Source organism: Pholcus phalangioides, unplaced genomic scaffold (genome assembly GCF_987345545.1).
Source record: "Pholcus phalangioides strain wild (caught in Gottingen) unplaced genomic scaffold, Ppha-v1.0 ptg000007l_1, whole genome shotgun sequence".
Taxonomy (NCBI): Eukaryota; Metazoa; Arthropoda; class Arachnida; order Araneae; family Pholcidae; genus Pholcus; species Pholcus phalangioides.
This window is the reverse complement of record NW_028301600.1, coordinates 42,687,930-42,711,575: the sequence shown is the minus strand read 5'-3', so window position 1 is coordinate 42,711,575 and position 23,646 is coordinate 42,687,930. Positions and strand designations below refer to the sequence as shown.

Genomic DNA, 23,646 nt, shown 5'->3' with positions numbered 1-23,646 from the left:
CTTAAGGAATTCATTTCAGAGTCGATGGCTTTCTTCCAAAATGTACTGTCTGTACAATTGATAGTACCTTAGTAAGTTTCTCATTCATTTGCATCAGCCATGAAGACATCTGCCAACATAATATAGTCTTTAAACCTTTCAGGCTTTTTCAACACATTTCTGTTCCTGAGCTGTCTGATGGTTGTTTTAGCCTCCTCATCTTCATCTTAGCTTACATGCCCTTTACAATAATATCTGGGATCCCCACAAGTTAAGCAACAAATGTTCACCACTCAATAAAATATGATGAATGAAAGTAATATAATATTTATAATTGTACACATTATATTCCTTTTTCGAATGATACCAAACATGCAGAGATCATGAAATAATGTAATGGAATCAAAATTAAGATATGCGGTTGGGCACCATGACATAGTAACTATGTCACTCAATGTTTAAGGGTTGACCAGTGTTGGCCCAGCTTTATTTTGGCACTAGAAACTATTGGTGATCATAAACAATTTCAGAAACTGGTGAGACTTTCTTCTAGTCTTACAAACTTGAAGAGTGGGTTAAATGGGAAATACTGCAACAAAAAACTTAAATTTTAACTTTCCGTATAAAGTTAGATGTAAGAAGCTAATCTAATGAAATGGCCTATAGTATATTGGTATGATTTTGATGAATATATATTACCTTTAAGTTTTTAGAATAAAGTTTACGTATTCTTTTACTGAGATATTGCTCATCGGTAAAATCAGTCTTTTTTGAGTGAAAGTGGGGCCCTTTTGAAAAAAATTGTATTTCCTCTCCCCCCCCCCCCCCGTTATCATTTACCAGTACCTCCTGAATGAAAAAAAAATTGATTTCTGAAAGAAGTTTGATCCAAAGAGTTATAAAAAAAAAAGAAGCTTAATTTACTATTATATATTACAACTAGATTTAGTTGAGGCCTTGACAAATCCACTAAATAACTGGGTTGCCACGGTGACTATAAAATTGGTATCGGCCGCCTAAAATTTTTTGTATACAATTATCAAATTTTAGTGAGTGAGCAATACAAAATTTTCTAATTCTACACCAGCACGTCTCAACATAGGAAGTGGGATATTTTATTCTCGAAACGTCAAGAAAACGTTATTATATAATTATTCTGGAGCAAAAACCATGCTCAGTTCTCAAGAAATTTATCTCGTGCTTAAATTTTCAATTTGTCAAGCCCGGGTTTAGTTACTTTCATTGCTATTTATTCTAATGGTGGAGAAAAGTTGCGAGGAAACCTATGAACACACAGTGAGAAATCAACATGTATATTAAATCTAAAAATATCTATATATTTGAGAGTTAAGCACATTATATATTTATTAATAAGTTAATACTTTTAATTGATTTTACTTTTTGGAAAACCTTTGCTCTTGCTGTAAGATCTTCTGATTAAATTTAAAGCAAATGATTTGATAATTATCTTCTGATTCAAATAAATCCTCACAGATCAATTTCAAGCTGGGATGATCTTTAATTGTCACATATTTCATACCATAATATGGGAGCTATGTCAAATTTGTGGTGGTGAAACCTAACAGTTTGTGCTTGTGTGTCCACCGTTGTGAGAGTTTTGTGTTCAGTGGGTGGCGTTACCAATCCTCCAAATTGCTAATGTGTGGATTTGCAATAAAATGTATATGTTCTAGGTCTGCTAATCGACATGGCACTAGCAGCCTGCGACAAAATCTCTACTTGTGCAGGGCCATTTTTCAGCATATTATCCTTGCACCTATTTTTCCCAAAAAAATTTTCAATTTTTTTGATCCTTTATCTTGGATTTAGCACCCCTGCTAGAGCAGATTAGAAATAATTTCCACTATAATTTTTTTTCCCCCTTTGAAGAGGCACCCCTCCTAGAGCAGCGCCCCATGTGGCTACATGACCCAAGAGCCCCTTTATATAATGCAAAAGTTTTTTTTCATGGATAGCTAACTCAAAGTTAAACTTCTGATAATCGTATTTAGCCCACAACCACTGTACATTAGCAGGTTCCAAACCCAGATTTTTCGCGTTGTGAAACCATCATGACTGCATGGTGACTAGATGACAAAACTGTGAATCCAGTTTTTACAGATTGTTTTTTCTTTCTTCAAAAATTTTGGAAAATTTGTACAATTGGAATGAACATTCCAATCCTATATAATTTTTTGAAGAGGAACTTGTGCAAGCTTGTAGGAGTGATGCAAACATTATGCCGTAAATATGCTGTCTTTAAATACAAGTAGGTAGCTGTGAAAGTACCATAATTTCCGGTATATAATGCACAAGAGAGAAAAAAAAAATCACAGAAATTGGGAAAACTGTGTATATAGCCCCTTATTTCAGGGGTGCAACTAGATATTGCATTGGTCTATTCTTTGATAGCCTGTGTGTTTTCCCTATAAATACAGTATTTCCTTTGTACTTCAAAGTATTAAAACTATTTATCAAGATCACTAGATGATGCAATCACGATAGACAGCGTTTAAGGAGGAAATAAAGTTGGTATGGAGGTTTTCCCATCTGTACTTTTTTTCTTTTCCAAATTAGAAAAGAAAGTATGCCGTGGAGCATGTGAACGAAACTTTATGCAGAATTTTTCCATAAATTATGGGTATTTGACCCGCCATAAGGCATCAGTGACGTTTCTTCTTTCATATATGTGCATCTATCAATTTTCATGTTACTATATTCCCCTGCATTAGCTTGCATACTGGGAAACAGCGAGAGAACCAGCATGCTGGAATACACATACATCATGCCAAGGAAATAAGAGTCACAGATGTGGGAAATTGTTTACATATCTAGACTCAAATCAAAAAATGGAATTGGCTGATTTGAACCTCATCTATTCTCTACAAGTTATTTCAGGTTATTTTGTGTTTTATGAAAAATATTTAAGATTGTTCAAATTTCATGTTTGCTTTGCTACCATAAATAATGGTTTTTATCATACAAAGGAAAATATTTTATTTTGATTTGTTTCAGTTCATTATTTAATATATATTGATATCTTTAACTTCTGAATGTATCAGGGTGATTCTTATTGAATTTTGCTTTTCCTCGCATGGTGGTAATGGATCAGACTTCAACATAAAAAAAAGTCAGTGCCCCCCCCCCCCAATTAATATTGCATTATGGATATATCTTTTTAGAGTTTATTTTTCTTTACTTTCATTTATTTGACTATCTCACTTATGTGTCTTCTCTTTTTGTTCTCTTGCACCAACTCATCAGTTGGAAATCACCATATTTAGGTGTAAAATCTGAATTATCTGTAATTATATATATATATGCATTTATGTTTTCAGTCTTTGCTTTCAATATTGGAGAGAACGAAAGATTATAAACATTTAGAAGATTCTCCCGTTACGAGGCATAGGCATAAAAGGACAACAAAAAATTCATTGTATGGTTCAGCAGTTGTTCAAACACGGTATGTAATTTTAACATGGGTCTTTATTAATATGCATTAATCTAGAGAGAGAGTACATTGACTGAGAGTACTATGACTACTAGATTATGGAACAGTAAATATAATCCTTTGCTTAACGTAATCACAAAACAAGAACAATGAGAAAAAGGCAAATACACCTAAAAGTTATTTTTCAGTGTGTTTGTATATACAGTCAAACCTCGTTAGTGCGTCACCTGGTTAACACGTCACTCCGCTTACCGGATCACTTTTTGGAAGTCCCAATTATCTTCATGCAGGAATTGGCACAGCTATGGCTTACTCCGTTTAACGAGTCACTCCGCTTATCAAGTCATATTTTTGCTCTCCCAAGAGTGACTCATTAACGAGGTTTGACTGTATATATTTTATTTATTTTGTGAATACCAGATTAATTATGAGATGAGATTCTTAGAATTTTGGATTATTAGGGTATGAAACATGTCTTTTGTTTCACTATTTAGTTATATATGTTCCATTCTACTCTATTACCTTCTATTTTTCTGGAAGTCAAACAGTAATATTTTTGTGGTTTGCTATTTAAATAACATTGTACTATTGGTCTTGTCAGTGATGTTGCGCTATTCTAAATTACCTGGGTACTAAAGCCTTGGTCCTTCTTTAGTAAACGTGAGTGTCTCTGAAAGAACTTTTTTTTTTTTTTTTTAAATCTTTCACTGTCACCGCTGTAAATTCGACGAATATTTGATTTCTAAGAGCACATGCGATCCAAATAAAAAAAAAAAAAACTTGAAATAATTTCAATTCACTATTTTTAACTAGGTTTAGTTACTTCCATTGCTAAATATATGTATTGTACTCTTACTTGCCCTAGGCATTCTGCTGAAACATAATATTAAAAATGAATCAAAGAAACCATCATCATGGAAAAGTTAAGTACCGAAAAGTCACAAAATGAGAAAAATCTCATAGAAGTGAAAAAAAGTTCCAAAATAACTGAGATCACAGATTTTTTTTTAATAATCTATTTTTGGATTTTTCCGCCAAAAGTATAAAGCTTTATTTTATTTCCAAGAGTTGCTGACTTTTATTGGTTCATTGCGAAAGCCTGATAGATTCCTGCAGCAACATAACATATGGGCTCCTGCTGGAAATGTGTAATTCTGTCTCTATTTTTTGCAGTATTAGTTACAGTAAAATTTTCTCTAACAGTTGCCTCCGAACATTGGTAATCTCTGAACGATGGCCACATTTTGTTTGAACCAAATGCATCCCATAGACTTAACATTACAAGTAGCCTACGAACAACGATTTTCAAAAAATGGCCACTTGACATGGAGTCTGGAAAAAAATATGCATATCGCAATCATAAAAAATTTTCAAGCTTAGTTTTAAGGGAGTTTTCCCATGTCCTAGAACTTTATGGGAGGAAAAGATTATGTATGCTTTCTTTTTCTGGGTACAAATGTTAGATGGGTATATTGAAGGCAGAGGAGTGGAAAAAACGTGAAGAGATCATATATAAAGGACAACAGAAAACCTTTTGTCAGCACTCGAATCCCTAGAGCAGCGGTTCTCAACCTTTTTTGACTCGCGGAGCCCTTTTCAGTACACAATTTTTATATCGGAGCCCTGTTTGACTCGAGGAGCCCTTTTTGTATATACGTTTTATGGCGGAACCCCGTAAGCCTGTTTTTTTCACTTATCTGTCAAATTTACTTATTTACTTTCTTTTCCTTGAGTCGCCGCGGAGCCCCTGGGAAGTGCCCAAGGGCTCGGCGGAGCACCGGTTGAGAACCGCTGCCCTAGAGGGATATGAAAGTTATCCGATTGCTAGAAACCCTTTGTTTTTTTCGGCACTTTTTACTCCAACAATGGTCCAAAAAAATGGTGCTCTCAAATAAAAAGAAATAACTCGATTATTTTGTGTTAGTGCATTCATATGAATTGAAAATGTTTATTGGCTGAATTTGTATTCGATAGTCGAGGCAGAAAAATCACTAAAAAAGCTTTGCTAGCCGAAGAGTTCACAAGCTGAGGCTGTCGATAGCTATACTATAACATACTATAATAGACAACAGGCTATTGAAATTGATGAAAAAGTAAGCATATTTCAGGAAGTTCAAAAAAGGAGTATCAAAGGAATCAGTTCTAGGACCATTTTTGTTCTTAATTTATATCAGTGATTTTTGTAAATTCAAGCTAAATGGCAAATTGATATTTTTTTCTGATGATACTGTGCCTTACATTAAGGACACTTAAATATATAGTCTCGTAAAAAAAAAAAAAAGAAGAGGACTTGATTAAAATTAATTTATGGCTAGTCAAACATAAACTAAAATTAAACATACAAAAAAAGAAATACATGTGTTTAAAAACCAGAAACATAAATGCTAACACAGACATCTACATTAAAATACACAACCACTACCAAGAGGGTACAAGAAGAAGTGAATGTTCACAACTGATATATAAAGGAAAATTCCTGGTCATATGTCATCACAGGATCCAATCAGCTTCCGTCTCGATGGCACTGAAATTAGCATAACAATTCTGACAGATAAAATATAATTTAAATAATATTACAATATTGAAAAATTGTCAATCTGAATCTGGCAAGAATACAAATGTGAACATTGAGTACCTGGCCAGGGTCAACAACATTAGGCCTATTACAGATTGAGTTATTAACCATACTGCAGATTTCAGATATTTATAATGGCATTTTCTTTTAACTACCGTTAAAAGTAGTGGACAACGACTCGCCACAGGACTTCCACCAGCGATCTGATAGGATACTCATGTTACTTGTACAATATGAATTGTTAATGTTTTCTACCAATTCCAAGCTCTTTCTGGTTTTTTTAATCACTCATTGGCATTACAATAAGTCTTACTTCATTTTTATTCCAATAGTTAATGCATATTAATAAAATTTTATATAAATATTGATTGTTAATTTCTGCCATATTTTATAAAAGTAACTTATTTAAAGTGGTTCAGGTTTTACTTTCAATTGATATTTGCAGATCTGATTATCAAGGTAGAGGCCAGCCATCATGGCTTTCAATCAGTTTAGATGCTGCATTAGGATGCAGAACTAATGTTTTTCAAGTAAGACGATTGACCACTGCTCAACGTCGTGCTCATGACAGACATCAGTATCTACCTAATCCTATGTCACCAAATACAATGATTACTATACATCCATTAGCATCACCAGTAGTTTGCAGGTAAACTTTATATTGATGTAATAGAAATAGATTTCACATGGTCTTTTTTTTTTTTTTCATACCAACACATTTTTCAAATGAGGTGAGGTAATATCTAATGAACTTGAATTAAAAATGGTTCTTTTTCTGCATTCAAACCACAAAAAAAGCTTTTACAAAGAACAACTCTTTATCATTGTAAAAGTTGAATATCCAGCAAAGTTTAATTTTTATGGTGCGATATTAAACTTGTATGATCTATATGCTATGTGCCATTCTCTTATTTGTACCCGTTCTTCTTCTGTAACTATTGCACTGTACATTCATCTTGTAAACATTTCTCTGAGGAATGTGTGATGAATTGGTACATGCCTGAGAATGCAGTGTTGTGTCTAACATGTTTATTATGTTAGTTACACTCTTCTGGGTATATGCACAGTACAGTGTTTGCAGGACATAAACTGTGTGTGCGTATATATATGTATATAGCCAAGAAACCGGAATCTGCTGATGTGCTCCCGAGTTGCATGGGGGAGCGGGCGGGCTAAGTTGTCCGTCTACCAAGTTTGCCATCAAAGTCCCATGTTTAAACCTGGGGGAGAATATAGATATTTTCCCTTAACGAGCTTGAGGTGACCTCTGATAGATGACACCTTCATTTCCAACCTAACTCATTAATATAGCAGTATTGCCACAGTTTTGGTGATGTATCATACCTGCCAATGTGAGGAAAAAGAAGCTGGATCTAAAGAGAGAAGGGGGTGAGGGTATATGTTGAGAAGAATTTCGTTCTTCACATGGTTACAATATGGCCCTGATACGCCTGCTACTGAAAAAAGCTTGCTTATTTGATACTAGGTAGCATGCTCGTCATGTGTATACATTTGCTAGGACCTAGCAAAGCCAGAGGCTTGCTTGTTATAGGCATACTTTTTATGTATGCTGTGTTTTGTGAATGTAGCACAGAGTTCTTGATGAGTAAAGATAAATTTTCATATTCAAGAAATATATGAATTGCTTTTCAGTTTATATTCTTAAGGTGGTATAATAGTATATTGAAAACCTTGGTAAAGATGTGTATTTCTTGGGCTTTGCCATATTTCAAACCAAGTACAATTTTTATAAATAAACATTAGACTTCACTATATATATAATTCTCCGATATGAAATCTGTAGTCTGATTTGTAATTATAGGCAGATGGTGCAGAGATGAAGTAATATTTATTTTTTCCGGGGCACATATTAAAACATTCAAGTTAAACTCGTAATCACCTCCCCAAACACACATAGCATATTGAATAAGTAAGTAGAACCAAGCAAAATGAAGTGTGTGAATAAATTGGGGAGATGTAGTGTTTATCAAACATTATAAACAAACATTTATACATCAAACTAAGTGCAATTGTATGAGAGTTCCATTTAAAATTTTTGTTTTTATAATGACTTCTAAATATTTAATCTCATCAGTTTTGAAAACAATAGGTCAGAAACATTGTTCACCAGAACATCCCAATTCATGGCACCAAATTATATGTGTTGCCTCCACCAAGTGTTAAAAATTTTGTTGATTCTTTTTCAATATCAGATTTCATCATGGTGTATGTTTGTTCTGGTAAAACAATAGCTGAAAAAAGATATAGAAAAGAAAAGAAATAGACCAGAAAAATGCAAGCAAAAAATCTTAACTCAAATTCTTGGCAACAGTGTTTTTTGACTGGCAAGGAGTTATGCTAATTCAGTTCTTGGTACAAGGTACTAGCATAAATGCAGATGTATACTGAGAGACACTGAAAAAACTAGCAACCCACATTCAGAATGGAAGGCATGGAATGCTGTCTTGCAGCATTGCACTTTGGACGCTGTGGTGGTCAAGTGGTCATAGTGACGGACTTGCATTGCGAGGATCCGGGTTCAAACTCCACTGTTGCCACAGTGGTGGTTGGCCGAAGTTGGTTTCCTGTGGTTCCCAACAACTTCGAGACGCAGATGCAAGCCACATTAAAAAGTCTCACCACAGAGAGCAACAGGCCTTCAATGATAAATTATTCCATCATTACACTTTACTCATAGTTAGAAAAACTGGTGGCAGATGGCAGCACTACATATAACAAGCATTACACAGAAACAAAGTTAACGTCAGGTTTCACTACATGTACACGCACGTTCCAACATTTACCAATTCGGTAGAGGTTCTGCAGAGGAATATGGGCAAGGTGCATGTGTGGTTTAGTAGTAGCATTGCACTTCGGCAGGACAATGCATGCCTTCACATTGCTGAGAAAACAAAACAAGTCTTTGGAAAGTTTTAAAGGGAAATTATCTATCATCCCCCCATATAGTCCCGACTTAGCCCCTAGTGACTTTCATCTCTTCATCAAACCTGAAGAGTTTCCAAGAGGGAAACATTTACAAAACGAAGAGCTCAAAGAAAAGAGAGGTCACAGCTTTTCTTGGAATGGTGGCAGAAGAGCTTGATGTTGGGGAGTATTTTCAAAAGCTCACTATAAAATATGGCAAATGTTTGAATTTAAATGGGAACCATGCCAAAAAATAGCAAAGAAGATATGAAAATGTAAAGCTAAAAGTTTTGTAAAAAAAATTTATTTGTAAATAGATATTACTTTCTGGATGACCATCCCCCGTATATTTATTTTTCATGTTAAAGATCAAAGTTATATGGTTCTTCTCATTATTAACTTGATGTACTCCCAAATTTCAACCACCAAAAGTTACTTTTTTTAATCTGAAAACAAATAACATAACTTCACAGTTCAGAAGCAAACAACTCAAAATTCTATGTTTTGAGATACCTGCATTTTAAAGATTCACTTTGTATGGAACTGAATGGGAATCAACTCAGATTTAATTACAGTAGGGAGCCTATAAGCTGAGTTAAGAGTTGTTGCTTTAACGTAATATTAAGAGACATTTTCCACTGTTGTCATGGTGTGCCCAACTCAAAAATGTAATTTCTTGAGTTGTGATTTTTTCAATATTGGGCCATCTATATATATCTGAGCAGAGTGAATTATGTAACAGTTTCTAAGTTTTAGTACACATAATCATGTACCCACATTATAATTATTAAAAATTTTAAAAGTAAAAAAATATCACAAATTCCAGAATTGCCCCAAAACTCACAAAATGCCTTAACAGTGAAAAAACAGAAAAATGCAAAAAAAATGCAAGTGGCAACATCGAGACCCTGCTTACTACTAATTTCATGAAAATTTTGAAAATTGAAAATGTTTGTCATGTATATATCTGTAATTTTTAGATGCACAATTTTGAGATTTATGTATAGAAGTCATTCTCGCGAGATTGGACAAAAACTGAAAACTATTTAAAAATATTGTTATGAACACTTCTTTACCTGCTAATAAATGAAATTTAGTTGCCAATGAAGTTTGTTAAAAATTCATGGTGAAAAAATTAATTAAATTTAACCATGTTGAAAGATGCAAATCGGATAAGGCATTTTGCTGCTACAGCGCTTAATTTGATATTAGTGCTTGACAATCGCAACATGTTCCATCTATTTTGGTAGATCATTTTCAACTTAGACAAGCACACACTCTGAACAATTTTTTTGTTAATTACATTTTTATTTTGTTATTTTTGTTTCTTGCCTCTTTTTTCATTGATTTTATAGGGACAATGGATTTTTAAATTGTCCTTGTTTTGTTAGAGCACAAGATGCACTCTCTGAAAGCAAAGTCTTCAGGTGAAACAGTACTGCAGCTTGATGTTGTAACCAAGAGATGGATTTTACTTTCCTCTCCTTGACCGTTTGAAGGCCAATGTTCCATAAATGGAACATGTTTGATATTTGCAAAATTATAAGACAAAATCTAATTTCAAAAATTTCCAGTTTTTTATCACGTAGAGGAGTTCTCAAAGCATTTTTTGAAATAAATTTAACTTTCAGTCGAGACAAACTTTTTTTGGCAGAATTTTGAAATTTGACAATTTTTGGTTATTTTTTCCTCACATTTTGATTGAAATTTACTAAAATTTCAACTTTGGAGTTGATTGAAAATTATTTTCTTTCTATAACCTAATATACCAATCAAAGTAAATCAATTAGTTTCTTTGTACTTTACACGTGAACAAGCTACTTACGTTCCATTTATGGAACATTGTCTTTTCAAAAGAACAGAATTCTAGTGTTATCTAATGTGCAGTGCACTGCTTCGGTTTTCCCATTCAAAACACGGTATTGTGTATAATATACACATCTAATTATGACATGTTTAATGATAATAGAGGCGCGGTAGCCCAGGTTGATAAGATATTAGTCTGAAGTATTTTTTTCTCAGTCACTTTGTTGAGCATTTTGCCTGTTGTGCCGTTGTATTTGTATAAGTACCAAAGGATGTTTAGAGGTGTCGCGAGTTTGATGCCTGGTTTGTCCTTGTCAGAAACTTTCTTGACATGGATACAACAGAAACGGCAACTTGACCACAGAAATAGATTGCTACCGCACGGATTCCCCACATTGATAGGGTATCAACCTCTCTGAGTATAAAAACAGAAAGGTTGCAGTTCGGAATCTGCAATAAATTGTAGGTCCTGGTTTAATTAGCCCTTGTGTGCAGGAAATGACCACGGTGCGACAAAAACGATCTAATTATAATACACTGTATAGGGATGAATTCTAGGTATTATGACACAGAGGAGTGTGCTTTGTGGGATGGATTGTTTATATTGGTGATTACTTTTTTATTCTTGCATTAGAAATGTTTTTGCGAACTGCAGACTATATATACAGGGTGATTATAAAAAAAACTATCCCGACATATGGGCCCCTAACTATCATACCATTCACAGAAACTGAATGAAATTTTGGCATAAGGTATTTTGATGTATGCGCTCAAGAATGATATGGAAAACAACAGTGTCACTCTAACAGTTACGGTTACAGTGAGAAAATTTCGAAAATATCAAATGGCAACACCAAGTTTTTTGTATTGGAATGTGATCTCCATTGTGAAAAACCCTAAATAGCGTTCGAACGGCAACTGTAGCATGAAAATCACCGGCGGTATATAGGCTAAAAGTGAGGACAACCAATAAGGACAGAGAAGCAGCATAAAATAAAGCATTTTATTGTGTTTCACAAATTTTCCACATGACCTTGTGGAGGACTAATCAGGCTGGGATCTCGGCCGAAGAAACAGTGTGACGAATGAAACGAACATTAATGCTCTGGTGCACAGCAAAGTCCTTTTTACTTGCCTAGCTCCGGGGATTTTCGTGCTACAGGTGCCATTCCAACGCTATTTAGCGTTTTTCAGTATGGAGATCGCATTCCAATACAAAAAAACTTAGTGTTGCCATTTGATATTTTCGAAATTTTCTCACTGTAACCGTAACTGTTTGAGTGACACTGTTGTTTTCCATATCATTCTTGAGCGCATACCTCAAAATACCTTATGCCAAAATTTCATTCAGTTTCTGTGAATGGTATGATAGTTAGGAGCCCATATGTCGTAATAGTTTTTTTATAATCACCCCGTATATATATAATTAAACCGAGATTGGCAATCATAGATAATCTTCATTTTTTCATAATTTTCATCTGTGCGTAGCAATGTTAAAAAGATGTCTCACATTAGAAGCTGTAGGATATTTAGAAACTCTTCCACATTCCAAATTAGAGGACATAGATGTCAATTACCTGCTAATGAACATGGGAACACGGATGAAGAGGATATTGTTGAAAATGATGTAGTGACAACCATTGGCGGACACAAAGGGGGTTTGGATTCTAACCCCCCTCCCCCGCGAGCTAAGATTATAGTGTTTTGCAAGAAAAATACCCCCCCCCCCCTCTCAGAAGGAAAAAATCTTAAATCCCTCTCTCGAAAAAAATTCTGCTTATGCCTATGATGACAACAGTTCTAGCTGATGTATGTGGAGTGATAGATATATTTTACAACAACAAGGATGAGGTGTTATAAGCTCAAAGATGTGGGTCAGTAAACAGGAGCAAAATGTAAGTGCAACATTCATGTGAAATTTTAAGAAAAGGCAAGGTGGTTCTGAGCAATCTGAAAAAAAAAAAAACGATTGCATGGGATTAAAAATTCAAGAATATGATCAAAACCACAGTTGTAGATTCCATTGGAAAAAGATGATGACCATTATGCAACCAATGCATGACCAACGCCATATGACCATTATAGCATATTCATTCAGAGTTGCAAGAAGTGGATCATATTTTGCTTTTGGAATTCCATAGTAAAGTTGACAATGAACCTTCTACATACGAGGAAACCGTTCATCCAGGTCTATGTTCTCAACTGAAAAAGATGCCAGGTCATATGATGGCCATTGTTATGTCTGCAATGCAAGGATGGTGTGCGGTTTGCGGTGTGTGGTTTTCTGTAGAGTGTAGAACCACCAATTAATTGGATGTACATTGATTCATATGGAAATAATTACCTCTGCTTTCATCGGTTTCAGATTTTGCCGATTGTTTTCAAACGGATTATCGATGAAAACCGAGGTATCACTGTATTTAAAGTTATAAAAACGATGAAATATGAAAATATCCTGGTTCTAAAAATATATATTATTGAAAGTATATACATATATTTTTGGTTTTAGGATGGAAAGTTAATGTAAAATTTGAAAAATTGGCTGAAGACAGCCAGGAGAAGGACATTTCCTTCACAAATGGAAATTTATTCAAGCAAATTTTAAAAATCTACTGATGAAAAATTTGAAAACATAGTGACTACTTTTCAGAAACTGGAATATAAATAGAAAGTGACTTTGAAAAAATGTTCTTTTTCAAATATATTTGAGGTAAACTTCGCCAAACTAGACTTCGAGGGGATGCAATTTAAGCCAATTTCGTGAGAATCATTCTACATACGGTCAAATCCTGTTTTAACGAATACTGTTATTGCAAAAATCTCATTTTAATTTACTTTTCTATTCCCCCAGATAAGTTTAGATAGGAACAATGCAAAAACCTGGAATTTCCTTATAACGAAGTGTTCTCCGGTATCTTGAAGTTTGTTATAATGGGATTTGGCTGTATATACACAGACACTACAGTAAAATGAGGGACACACTATATTTGATGTGCATAGAAATTTTTATAATTTGCATGCGTTTGTGATTAGCCGATGAATATTTCAAGTCTTTTATGTAGTTTATATAATTACACAAAAAAAAATTTTAAACTGTTTAAGGGCCAATGCTCTTTAAATGGAACATAGTTTTTATTTGCTTAAACATTTCCAGTTTTTTATCACATATAGAGGAGAGTTCAAACTATTTTTTGAAATACATTTGGACACTTCAGGTTGATATAAAAATATTTGACAGCAAAAAGGAGCAAAACGTAAGTGCAACACACTCAAGTTTCATGAAAAGGCGGCACAGTTTTCAGCACTCCGAAAAAAAAACTATTGCATAGGATAAAAGGAATTCTTTCTAGAATCTGATCAAAACCTTTTCTCTGGATTCCATTTGATAAGATTTGACATATGACCATTATAGTGCATTGGATAATTCATTCAGAGCTGTGAGAAGTGGATCATATTTTGCATTTGTAATTTGTTTGGTGAAGTGACAATGAACCTTCTATGAATGAAAGGGGTTAATTATTCATCCAGCTCCACGTTGTCAACTGAAAAAATATTTCAGGCCATCTGATGGCCATTATATTGTGTCTGCGACCCAAGGATGGTGTGAGGTTTGCCAAAAAGTCACTGTGTAAAAATGCTACCAATGTAACAAAAAGGTTTATCAAATATATGTTTTCCTCCTTTCATCACGGACATTAGAAAAAAATTGAATTTTCTGAACTCATTTTCATGTTAAAAAAACCAGTATGTGTTGCGAATTTGAACTTGTAGAAGAAAATAGAAACTTTTGTGTGATAATTGTACTCCAGAACTTAATAATCTTGAGAATATAGGTGATACCAGTTTCTGCTTTCATCTCGTCTCAAGTATCAATGTTCCATTTACGGAACATTGTGAGAACCAAAGAAAACAATTTTTTTCTTGATATTTCAAAGTTGATCTATGTATGGGCATGAAAAAGGACCTGAAATTTCAAAACGATTGACTTTGTTGATAGTTCGGCCTTCAAACGGTTAAGTAGGAACAATTCATTTTCATTCCTTCATACATGTTTCTATTTTAAACGTTAATACTGTATAATGTTTTTGAACAAAAATAAAATTTTAATCGGCTGGCAATTGTTTTTGAAAATGATATAAACTTTTTGTAGCATTGGAAAAAAAATAGCATTATGTAAATTTAGTGACATGCCCAAAACAATGTTTTGCATTTTTCTGCAATGAGCCCTCTGGTGATTGGAAATGTTCTGCAGTAAAAATTCCCATAATAGTATTTTTTACGCTTTTCTTAAAATTTTTCCAGATTGTTCTGCAGTAGCACTGTTTGTTATGCAACAGACTTTGCAGATTTTGGCATATTCTGCTTTGGGGTGACTAGTAAAACATGTAATTGCATTAACATGATATGGTAACATTTTTTTTATATATTTATAATTTAATACTTCTTTTCGCTTTAAATATACAGGCATGTTTTGGATACCTTGATATCATTAGCAAAGACATTCCCATCTCATTTTTTGCCAGAAATGGGTAAAAATGAAGATAAACTTAAAGAGCCCATTTCCAGACCTGACCAAAGAAATTCAAAGTCATCATCTACAACATGCAAAACAGATACAAGACAATCTGCTGCTGGAAGAAATGACACATCTATGCGTGGTGAAAGTGATTTTTGGAATGTGTTGGTAAAATTAGATTCATGGAGCTCACGTAAAGGTAAAAGTGTTTTACGCCCTCACAGTACAGTTTCTGGGAATTTGTCATCTTCACCAGGTCTTTCAGCTGAGGATGAAAACAAAGCTCAAGGATTTGAAGCATCTCCTCTTGCTCAGTTAATGAACTTGTTGGCTCACCCAGTAGTGAAACGAAGTTCCCTTCTTACTGATCGCTTGCTTAGGTTGCTGTCATTGATCTCACTTGCTTTACCTGAACAAAAATCTCCAACTGGCCAAAAGCGAAAACGTGATCGGGATCCTGTACCAAGGCAATCTGAAACATCAGGCAGAGAAGAATTATTACCTTCTAAAGGTGATTATAAATTAATCCAAACATATTGTTTCCTTACCAATTCTGAAAATTATGCATTGTCTATATTATAAAATTTTTTTCAAAACTAATGTGTGACTGCAGAAGTTCTCTTGTTACCTTACAATCTATGTAGGAATGCTTTTCAAACATGTATTCTTTCTAATACTAATTAAAGATTTTTATTATATTAGGAGGAAAGCAATGTCTTAAAATTAGAAACTAAAGAAAATAAAACTTATCTTACATAAGGGACCCTAATCAGTTTTTAATTTTTGTGTGACAAAGACCTGTTACCATTTTATAAAGAGTTCTTCTATATCTTTTCTTGCATGGAAGTAGTTGCTTGGGTGACAGAAATAAGTGTGTGTGCATTCTTGTTCCAATTCATTTCCTATTAAATGCTTTCTATCTAGAAAATGTCTGAACAAGAAAAGGGGGGTTGTTTCGTAGGATTCTATATGACATAATTTTTGCTTGTCCCAGAGCCTTACATGTCAATGAACTTCTGAGGATGTCTGCCATAGGTATGGGTGAAATGTCAGGAAGTAAATTTCTTTGACCATGGTTTAAAAACCTAAAAAATGTATTTCATTGAAGATTAGCCATGAAGCCGAAAACATCATTTCAGGTGAAAGTGCAGTGTATTTTTATTTGCATTTCACTCACAGTTTGAAAAGTAGATGTTGGCACTGAAAAATTCATGCACAACACTAGATATGCAGTCAAATGGTTAGTATTTATGGTTATTATCAAATGGTTAATTTATACCGAATGAAATGTGCCAGAAGTGTTTCTGGCACATTTCATTCGGTATAAATTGCCCATGGCGATAGCACAAGTGTTCAGTTTGAAAGAATGTAGATTTCCAGTTTAGTTTGTTGTATTGCTTTTTCTCTGCAATACATTTTTACCTGTGAATGTTTCAACAGGCTCTTGGTTACAAACTAAGCTTATTTCATGTGAAGTGGAAAAATTGGACATCAGAATGAAAAAATTTCTTACCGGTGTTAAAATTTCTTACCAGTCTTAGATTATGAAAAGATGCAAATGGCGATAATTCAGGTGTGCGAAAATATATTTTGGATTTGAATCCTAAAATGTTTTTAGCCTTTTTAGTGTCATCTGCCAATTTTGGTTTACATGAATGATCTTTAAAAGACTGTTTGTAAAACTGTATATCTTTTTCATCTTGATATAAAAATATTTAGCGAAAATTGAATATTTACATTAAAAAAAATTAAAGGGAAAATATAAAGGTGCACATAATCAGGCACATTCAACAGACGTTGCTGAATTAAACAATATATATTTTAATGAACTGAAGGGTTCAGTCAAATAACTGATGTTCAATGATCAAATGTTTAATTTTTTTAAATTGGGTTTTTGACTAAAGGGGCTGTTCAAGTATTATGTAAGCAAATTTTTATCCATTTTTGACCCCCTCCTCCCCCCCTTCTCAGCAAAATTTCGTCATCAGCTTTGGCCCTCTGAAGCCTAACGCATATTAGTGGGATCAGAGATGTACACTGGAGTGGGGCATAGGAGGCTTGTGCCCACCCCCCACGATCAAAAATTTATTTTTTTTAATGTAAAAAAACATTTTAAATTGAAATTTCAGAAGAAAATACCTTTATATGTTATAATCAATTTCTGTTAATTCAATGTTATTTGAAGGCTTTGAACTCAAAATTTATCTTTAATAAATTCTTTGTGACCCACCCTCTAAGCCATATAATGATAAATTGCATAAAGGCCCTTGGCCCACAGACCAATATGGCCCTGGGGGTTATCTGATGCGATCTGCCCTCCTCAAAGCTAATTTTGTAAAAATGAACGAAGCTGCATATTTACAGATCGCTCAAGTGTCCCCGTGGTACAATTCCGGAACATTTAAGTGGTCTGGACACATTTCCTGATCACTTGGATCTGCAAAACATTTAGAGATCACTAAAGTGGCTCTGTAGGGCACTTCGATGGGGGGGGGGAATACTTCAATAGGGGGTTACTTCAAGTGCCCACAAACTATTGAAAGGTTTTTCTCGTTTTTGGCGCGCCGAGTAAGATGCCATTTAAAAATATTTCATATTTTCATAAGGAATGGTTGATGACGTAAGCATTATCCAAACTCCCCTCCCCTTGTCATCAAAAGTCAGCAAATCGGAAACCCCCTATCGCGGACGTAATACTTGAACTGCCCCAAAATAATATTCTATGTAGATTCCGTTACATGTTCTTTAAGCAAGTTCCTGCTGAAACCAATAAATGTAGTTGCTATGCCACTTTACACAGCTGCAATCTTAGGCAAAAAAGGTGTTTCCCTAGTTCAGCTATGACTTTCACTTTGTCTTCCTTTTAATTTTGAAAAAACTTCGTCGATTGTTATTTGGCCAAACCCTTTAATTATTGATTCTACCAATCACAGTGAAATAGACAAACCATGGTTTAAGTCATACAAAAAAGCCATCCTCAGTTAATTGAACTTGCTGCCCTAGTCTGTAGAGCCCTCTACTGTAAATATGCCTCTGCATGTGCTGAAGACACTTTTCCTAGAACACATATGGTTTATTTTCAATAAATTTCAAGTTTTCTTGAAGAAAAAAATATATACACAGTGGTATCTATAGGCTCAAATTTTTTTAGATGTTTTCAGCCTCTGCTCTTAGTTGATGTATATGTGAATATATCATAGCTGCTACAGAGCAGGATTGGCAAAAACCCAATCGCCCAGGTTTTTATGGGTTTTTGTTAATATACTGTTTGCAATGTTAGATATTATATAGTCAGTCGCAGAAGTATATAGATACTCTTTTTTCTTGAATAAACAAATCAAATCACATTTCTATCTCAAATTTGTTATTAATGTAACCCATGCCAGTAAAATTATTTCACAAAAGTTGAACAGAATTTTTCTAATGAAATGAATTAACAAAAATTAGAAAATTGAAGACTGCCTGTCTCAAAAGTATATAGATATCAGCATAATTTTAATATTTACAGTTTCACAATTGCGCCATTGCCATGAATCGTTTGAAATACTAGATCAGGCATGCTGAAAAATTGTTTAAGACAGAGTTTTTGATGGAAATTGGATATTTATCATTCCCTGGATGCATAAGAACAGAATAAATGGAAAATGAACTTTGCATAATTTGTTACTTAAATGTTGTAATACTCGAAAACTGATAACATTGATAATAAATATGAAATGATAATAGACCAAACATTCAACTTTTTCTATTAGATTTTGGCTCATTGCTGACCATTCTAATTCACACCTCTTATTACCAGCAAATCTTTCACTGGTGGATGCAGATGTGTGAATAGGGAGCATTGACCTGCTAAAACAACTAACAATGACCCTGTATTGTGCTCCTGATTGGAAGTAGAGTGGTTCTAATAGTCTTAAATCTTCTGCCAACCTCACAAAAAACTAATACCAATCATTCCACTGAATCCGAATGCTCCATATTCCGTGAAAAATTTTCCTCCTTGCTGATGGTTGTAGAAAGTATGAGATTTGTGTTTGAAGTTATGCGAATGGTAAGTACAGCCATGAGCTCTATCTAGAATTGAACTATTTTTTCTCCCTGAAGATAATAGTGAAACATTCAACCCCCTAATTTCTATGGTCCAACTTAATTGATCATCTTTGTAATTTTGCTTTAGAAGACATCTATTGCACATGTTTTAAAATACATTCCTATTGCTGGACTACAAACGCAATGAACAGTGGCCTTTGATACAGGAATTGATAGGCTTCGTGAAATTTGACGTGTAGACAATTTCTGGCTAAACGCTAAATCTCTATCCATGCAAGCCATTGTAACTTTGTCTCCCAGCTCAGTTTTACTCCTGCACTGCAACTTGTAAATGATATTTTGTATATAACTGGTCTGCGTCCTGTTATCTTTGCAGTATCTTTGACACCTACACCTTTAGATGCTTAACACTAGATTTCAGCCACACACCATCCCTATTACTTTAATGAACATTACAATGTGCAGTGAAAACTAATTGCAACACAAGTTTTCAAATGAGTCTTTTTATATTCTTCCAATGATTACGTCATAGCAACCTTTCTAAAATATGCAAATATTGCGATTTCTTGCTTTGAAAGTTTTTTCAAGTAAAGTCTATATGCTTTTGAGACGGGCTGTTTTTCATAAGTTTTTGTCATTTCATTTCTTGAGAAAAATTCTGTTTAACTATTGTGAAATAAAATTACTGGCATGGGGTTCATTTATAAAAAAAATTGAAATCAAAATGTGGAATGGTTGATTTGTTATATGAAAAAAGCGATTGTCTATATACTTCTGCGACAGACTGTACTAAGTAATGAGTACAAAAATAATCTAGATGTATCTGTATAAAATTTAATTAGATCTAATTCTATTTAGATGTAATACATCTAATAATATAATTAGATCTAATTCTATTTATATGTAATACATCTAATAATTTAATTAGATCTAATTCTATTTTAATATTGTTTTTAGATGATACTAATTACTAATATTAATTTGATATTAAATTTTGAGACACACCTATTTTTTAGTTTTAAATATACATGGTGAACTACAAATTATCTGCCAATTCAAAATGGGTGATAGACAAACCCAAGTGGAACATCAAACACCATGGCAACCCTGTCCCATCTCTGTTTTCGAGTCATGGTGGAAGATAGGTAATAGAAGAAAAATGTGTGTCGAGTCTGAAAAAACAAATTTGTAGTTTCTGAAAGACCAAGCAAATTAAGCACATGTTTGGACAAAGCAGAAAAAAATCATATAAGGTGTCACTATTTCCATCAAAATATCTGGATTCAATGGGATTCAATGAAAAGTCTTAAGTAAATGAAATAGTTATCATATCATTATTGTCATCTGTCTGACGAAATTATTTTGGGAAAGAAAATTGGAATCCGGGAAGTAACAATCTTACGTTACATTTTGTATGTGGTTCCAAAATGGCTATCAAAGGGCTGGTTTTGCTTTTAAAACCTGTAGTGAGGTCAAAAATATCCCGATAATCGTTAATGTTTTATTTATCAACGTTTTTCAAAGACCAGTTTCCCAAACTGCTTGTTCTATCGCCTCCTTCAGAAATTTTTCTCTCTCACTGCCCCGACTCAAGTGAACCGATAGGATCCTGTTATATTTGTAGCTTTTTTTTTTCTACCGTCCCCCTGGACTATTCCATAGCCCGCTTTGGGAAACACTGCAGTGCAGACAATCAAATGGAAATAGGAACTAATAAATAATTTTCATAAATTTGCCAATTAACTTTTTTCATGCCCACATGGTTAACCAAATTTAAAATGATTAAATTTTGAGTTTTATGGTTAATCTATTGTACATCATATGTGGGAAAATGTATTTGAGTTGTGTGAATTTAAAAAAAAAACCCACGTATTTGTTTCTGTGGAAAAATTATCAAGCTTTATTTGTTTATTAATTTTCTGTGTACCATCAATGTTTCCATATTGGAAATGTACCAAATCTTTGTTATTCTGGATTTTTTGTGTCAATGATTACATTTCTTGTGTAAAAAAATTGAAACCAACAAATATTCATCCAAAAAAGAAACTTTTCGAATGGGGGGTTCAGATTTTCCACCTCCACCCTCCTGCCTATGCTAATAATACAAATTTAGATGGGGGACTTATTGATAAAAAAAAATTTCAATTTTTTACACTTATAAATTTAGTTGAAAATATAATTGATTTTTTGGGAAATGCTCAAGCTCAAGTGCTGCTGGAAAAAATGTAGGGAGGAATGCAACCAAAATATGAGTGGAATATTTCCTTATAGTTATCTTTAAAAATAGTGATATTCACCACACTATATTTTCTAAATTGATGTTTTAGCATTGGTTGTTATAATTATTAAATTGTTTGCACCTTTTAAGTTGTATAGCATTCTTTTAATTTAAACACCCCCCCCCCCTCCCCCATCCCGCACAATTCTAGTTTCTGCTTGATACTCTCGTAGTATCAAGTAAATAACTAGTTTCTTGCTTGTGGCTATATTCTCGTCTCACTTCTCTTCTTTTCCATTCGTTGCTGTGCTTGCTGCCGCACCATGTTCTTAGCCTTAGTCTTTTATAAAACATCTTTCAATTCTAGGTAGTATATTAAACAAATTTAAAGTTTTTTCATAGAAACCTCTGAGAAATCTTGTTTCCACTAACAAATAACATTCTTGAATGAATCATCTTTGTTAACCAATTTACCATTGTATTTGTTTTATCTTCTCAACAGTATAATGAACTTATTAAATTTTAATGAATGATTAATTTTATCAATATGAATTAGACAAATGAGTTCTTTGAATGTGTATTTTATACATAAATATGACTTTCATTAAAATGCAGGTCAAAAAGATTCACCCAGTATTTTCAAGAAACCTGTTCCTGTCATGCCAAGAGACAATGCTAATGCAATGAAACAACATTTGAAGTTGGCTGTGGAAGTAATTAAATGTTCATATTTATATATTTTATAACTTTAGTTAATTTACTTTTAGAGACTCGTAAGTTAGAATTATCGGGTATTTAGAGAAAGAATTCATCTTTGACAAAAATATTATGACTATTTCTTGCACTATTTCATTGAGTTTATAATTGGTATGCTATATCTGCACTGTGGGTAAATTCTCTTGCAATGAGGGTAAATTCTCTTGCAATGAACTTCATTTTATGGCAGTTAAGAAATTTGCCATTTAAGAAACCTGTGCAAAAATGCAAAATGTGATGTGAATGAACGGATGCAAAAATGTGAAGTGAATTTTACCAAGAGCATAAATTGAAGTTTACTGTCAATGTTATTTTGCAAAAAAAAAAATTATAACATAATTTATTTGTCCCCAGTCAATTATGATAAAACTTTATTAATTTCAGTTTAAAATTAAATTACATATTTTATAATATTTTTAAGAAAATACAGAAAGAATTGTATTTGGATGGTCACAGTAGAACAATTAATTTATATTATATTATGAACCGTAGTTGTAAAGTATACTCTCAGAAATTTTATTTCATCACCCCCTTCAAACTATATTTGTTCTTGTAGCCGCCCAACTCAAGCCCACCCATAGGATTCTATAATAAAAGAATAGCTTCTATCGGTCCCCTGGAACATTCCATGGCCCTCTGGGGGGGGGGGGGGCGAAATTGCCCACTTTGGGAAACACTTATGCAAAGTAAAAAAATAATAAATTTAAAAAGTGACATGCCAAATGTACTCCAAGTCCTTGAAACATGAATGACATATCTGTGTACTATATGTGATTTGGAAACTTTTCGTAATTAAAAGTATGTCTAGTGAGGCAGTAGTGAGGGGGGAACTCGGGGTCTGGTTCTTCCCGAAATGTTAGAAAATGCTTAAAAAGAGGGGAACATATGGCCAAATCTATTGTTATTTCACCTTGGTTCTCCCCCCGCCCCCAAAATGCAAGTAGTCCCCCTCCGAAGGAAATTTCTGGCTACAGGCCTGGTCTCTATAGGATCAATGGTTCATCAGTAAAATGCACCAATGGAAGTTGAGCATAATCATTATATATACACACAGTGTGAATGTGATATGTTTTGCCGAAATCAAAGGGAGGTGATAGATCAGCCCAAGTAGAACGTGAAACACCCTAACAACCGCGACCTATCTCGAGCTATTTTTGAGTTATGGTGGATAATCGATTACAGGAAACAAATTAATCTAGTTTAAAAAACCCCATCAAGTTTTAAAAACCACAAAATTTGGGAAGTTTCTCAGACTTACATGGAAACTATGCATATGTTTGAAAAGAACAGAAAAATCCTATAAGATGACGTAAATTGCATTGAAATATCTGGATTTAATGGCAAGCTACAAACACTGAAAAATTGGCAAA

At 33.7% G+C, this 23,646-nt stretch overlaps 1 protein-coding gene across 9 annotated transcripts in view; it reads left to right on the top strand.

Annotated features, from left to right (window-relative positions):
- The window catches only part of HUWE1 (HECT, UBA and WWE domain containing E3 ubiquitin protein ligase 1), a 564,154-nt gene that overhangs the window by 469,022 nt on the left and 71,486 nt on the right, over positions 1-23,646 (top strand). For all 9 annotated transcript variants that reach the window (XM_089233267.1, XM_089233272.1, XM_089233273.1 and 6 more), the window contains 4 exons: positions 3,318-3,442; positions 6,451-6,654; positions 15,201-15,763; positions 22,136-22,233. In XM_089233267.1, the coding sequence (XP_089089393.1) occupies positions 3,318-3,442; positions 6,451-6,654; positions 15,201-15,763; positions 22,136-22,233 (990 nt within the window). The remainder of the gene's footprint in view (positions 1-3,317; positions 3,443-6,450; positions 6,655-15,200; positions 15,764-22,135; positions 22,234-23,646) is intronic.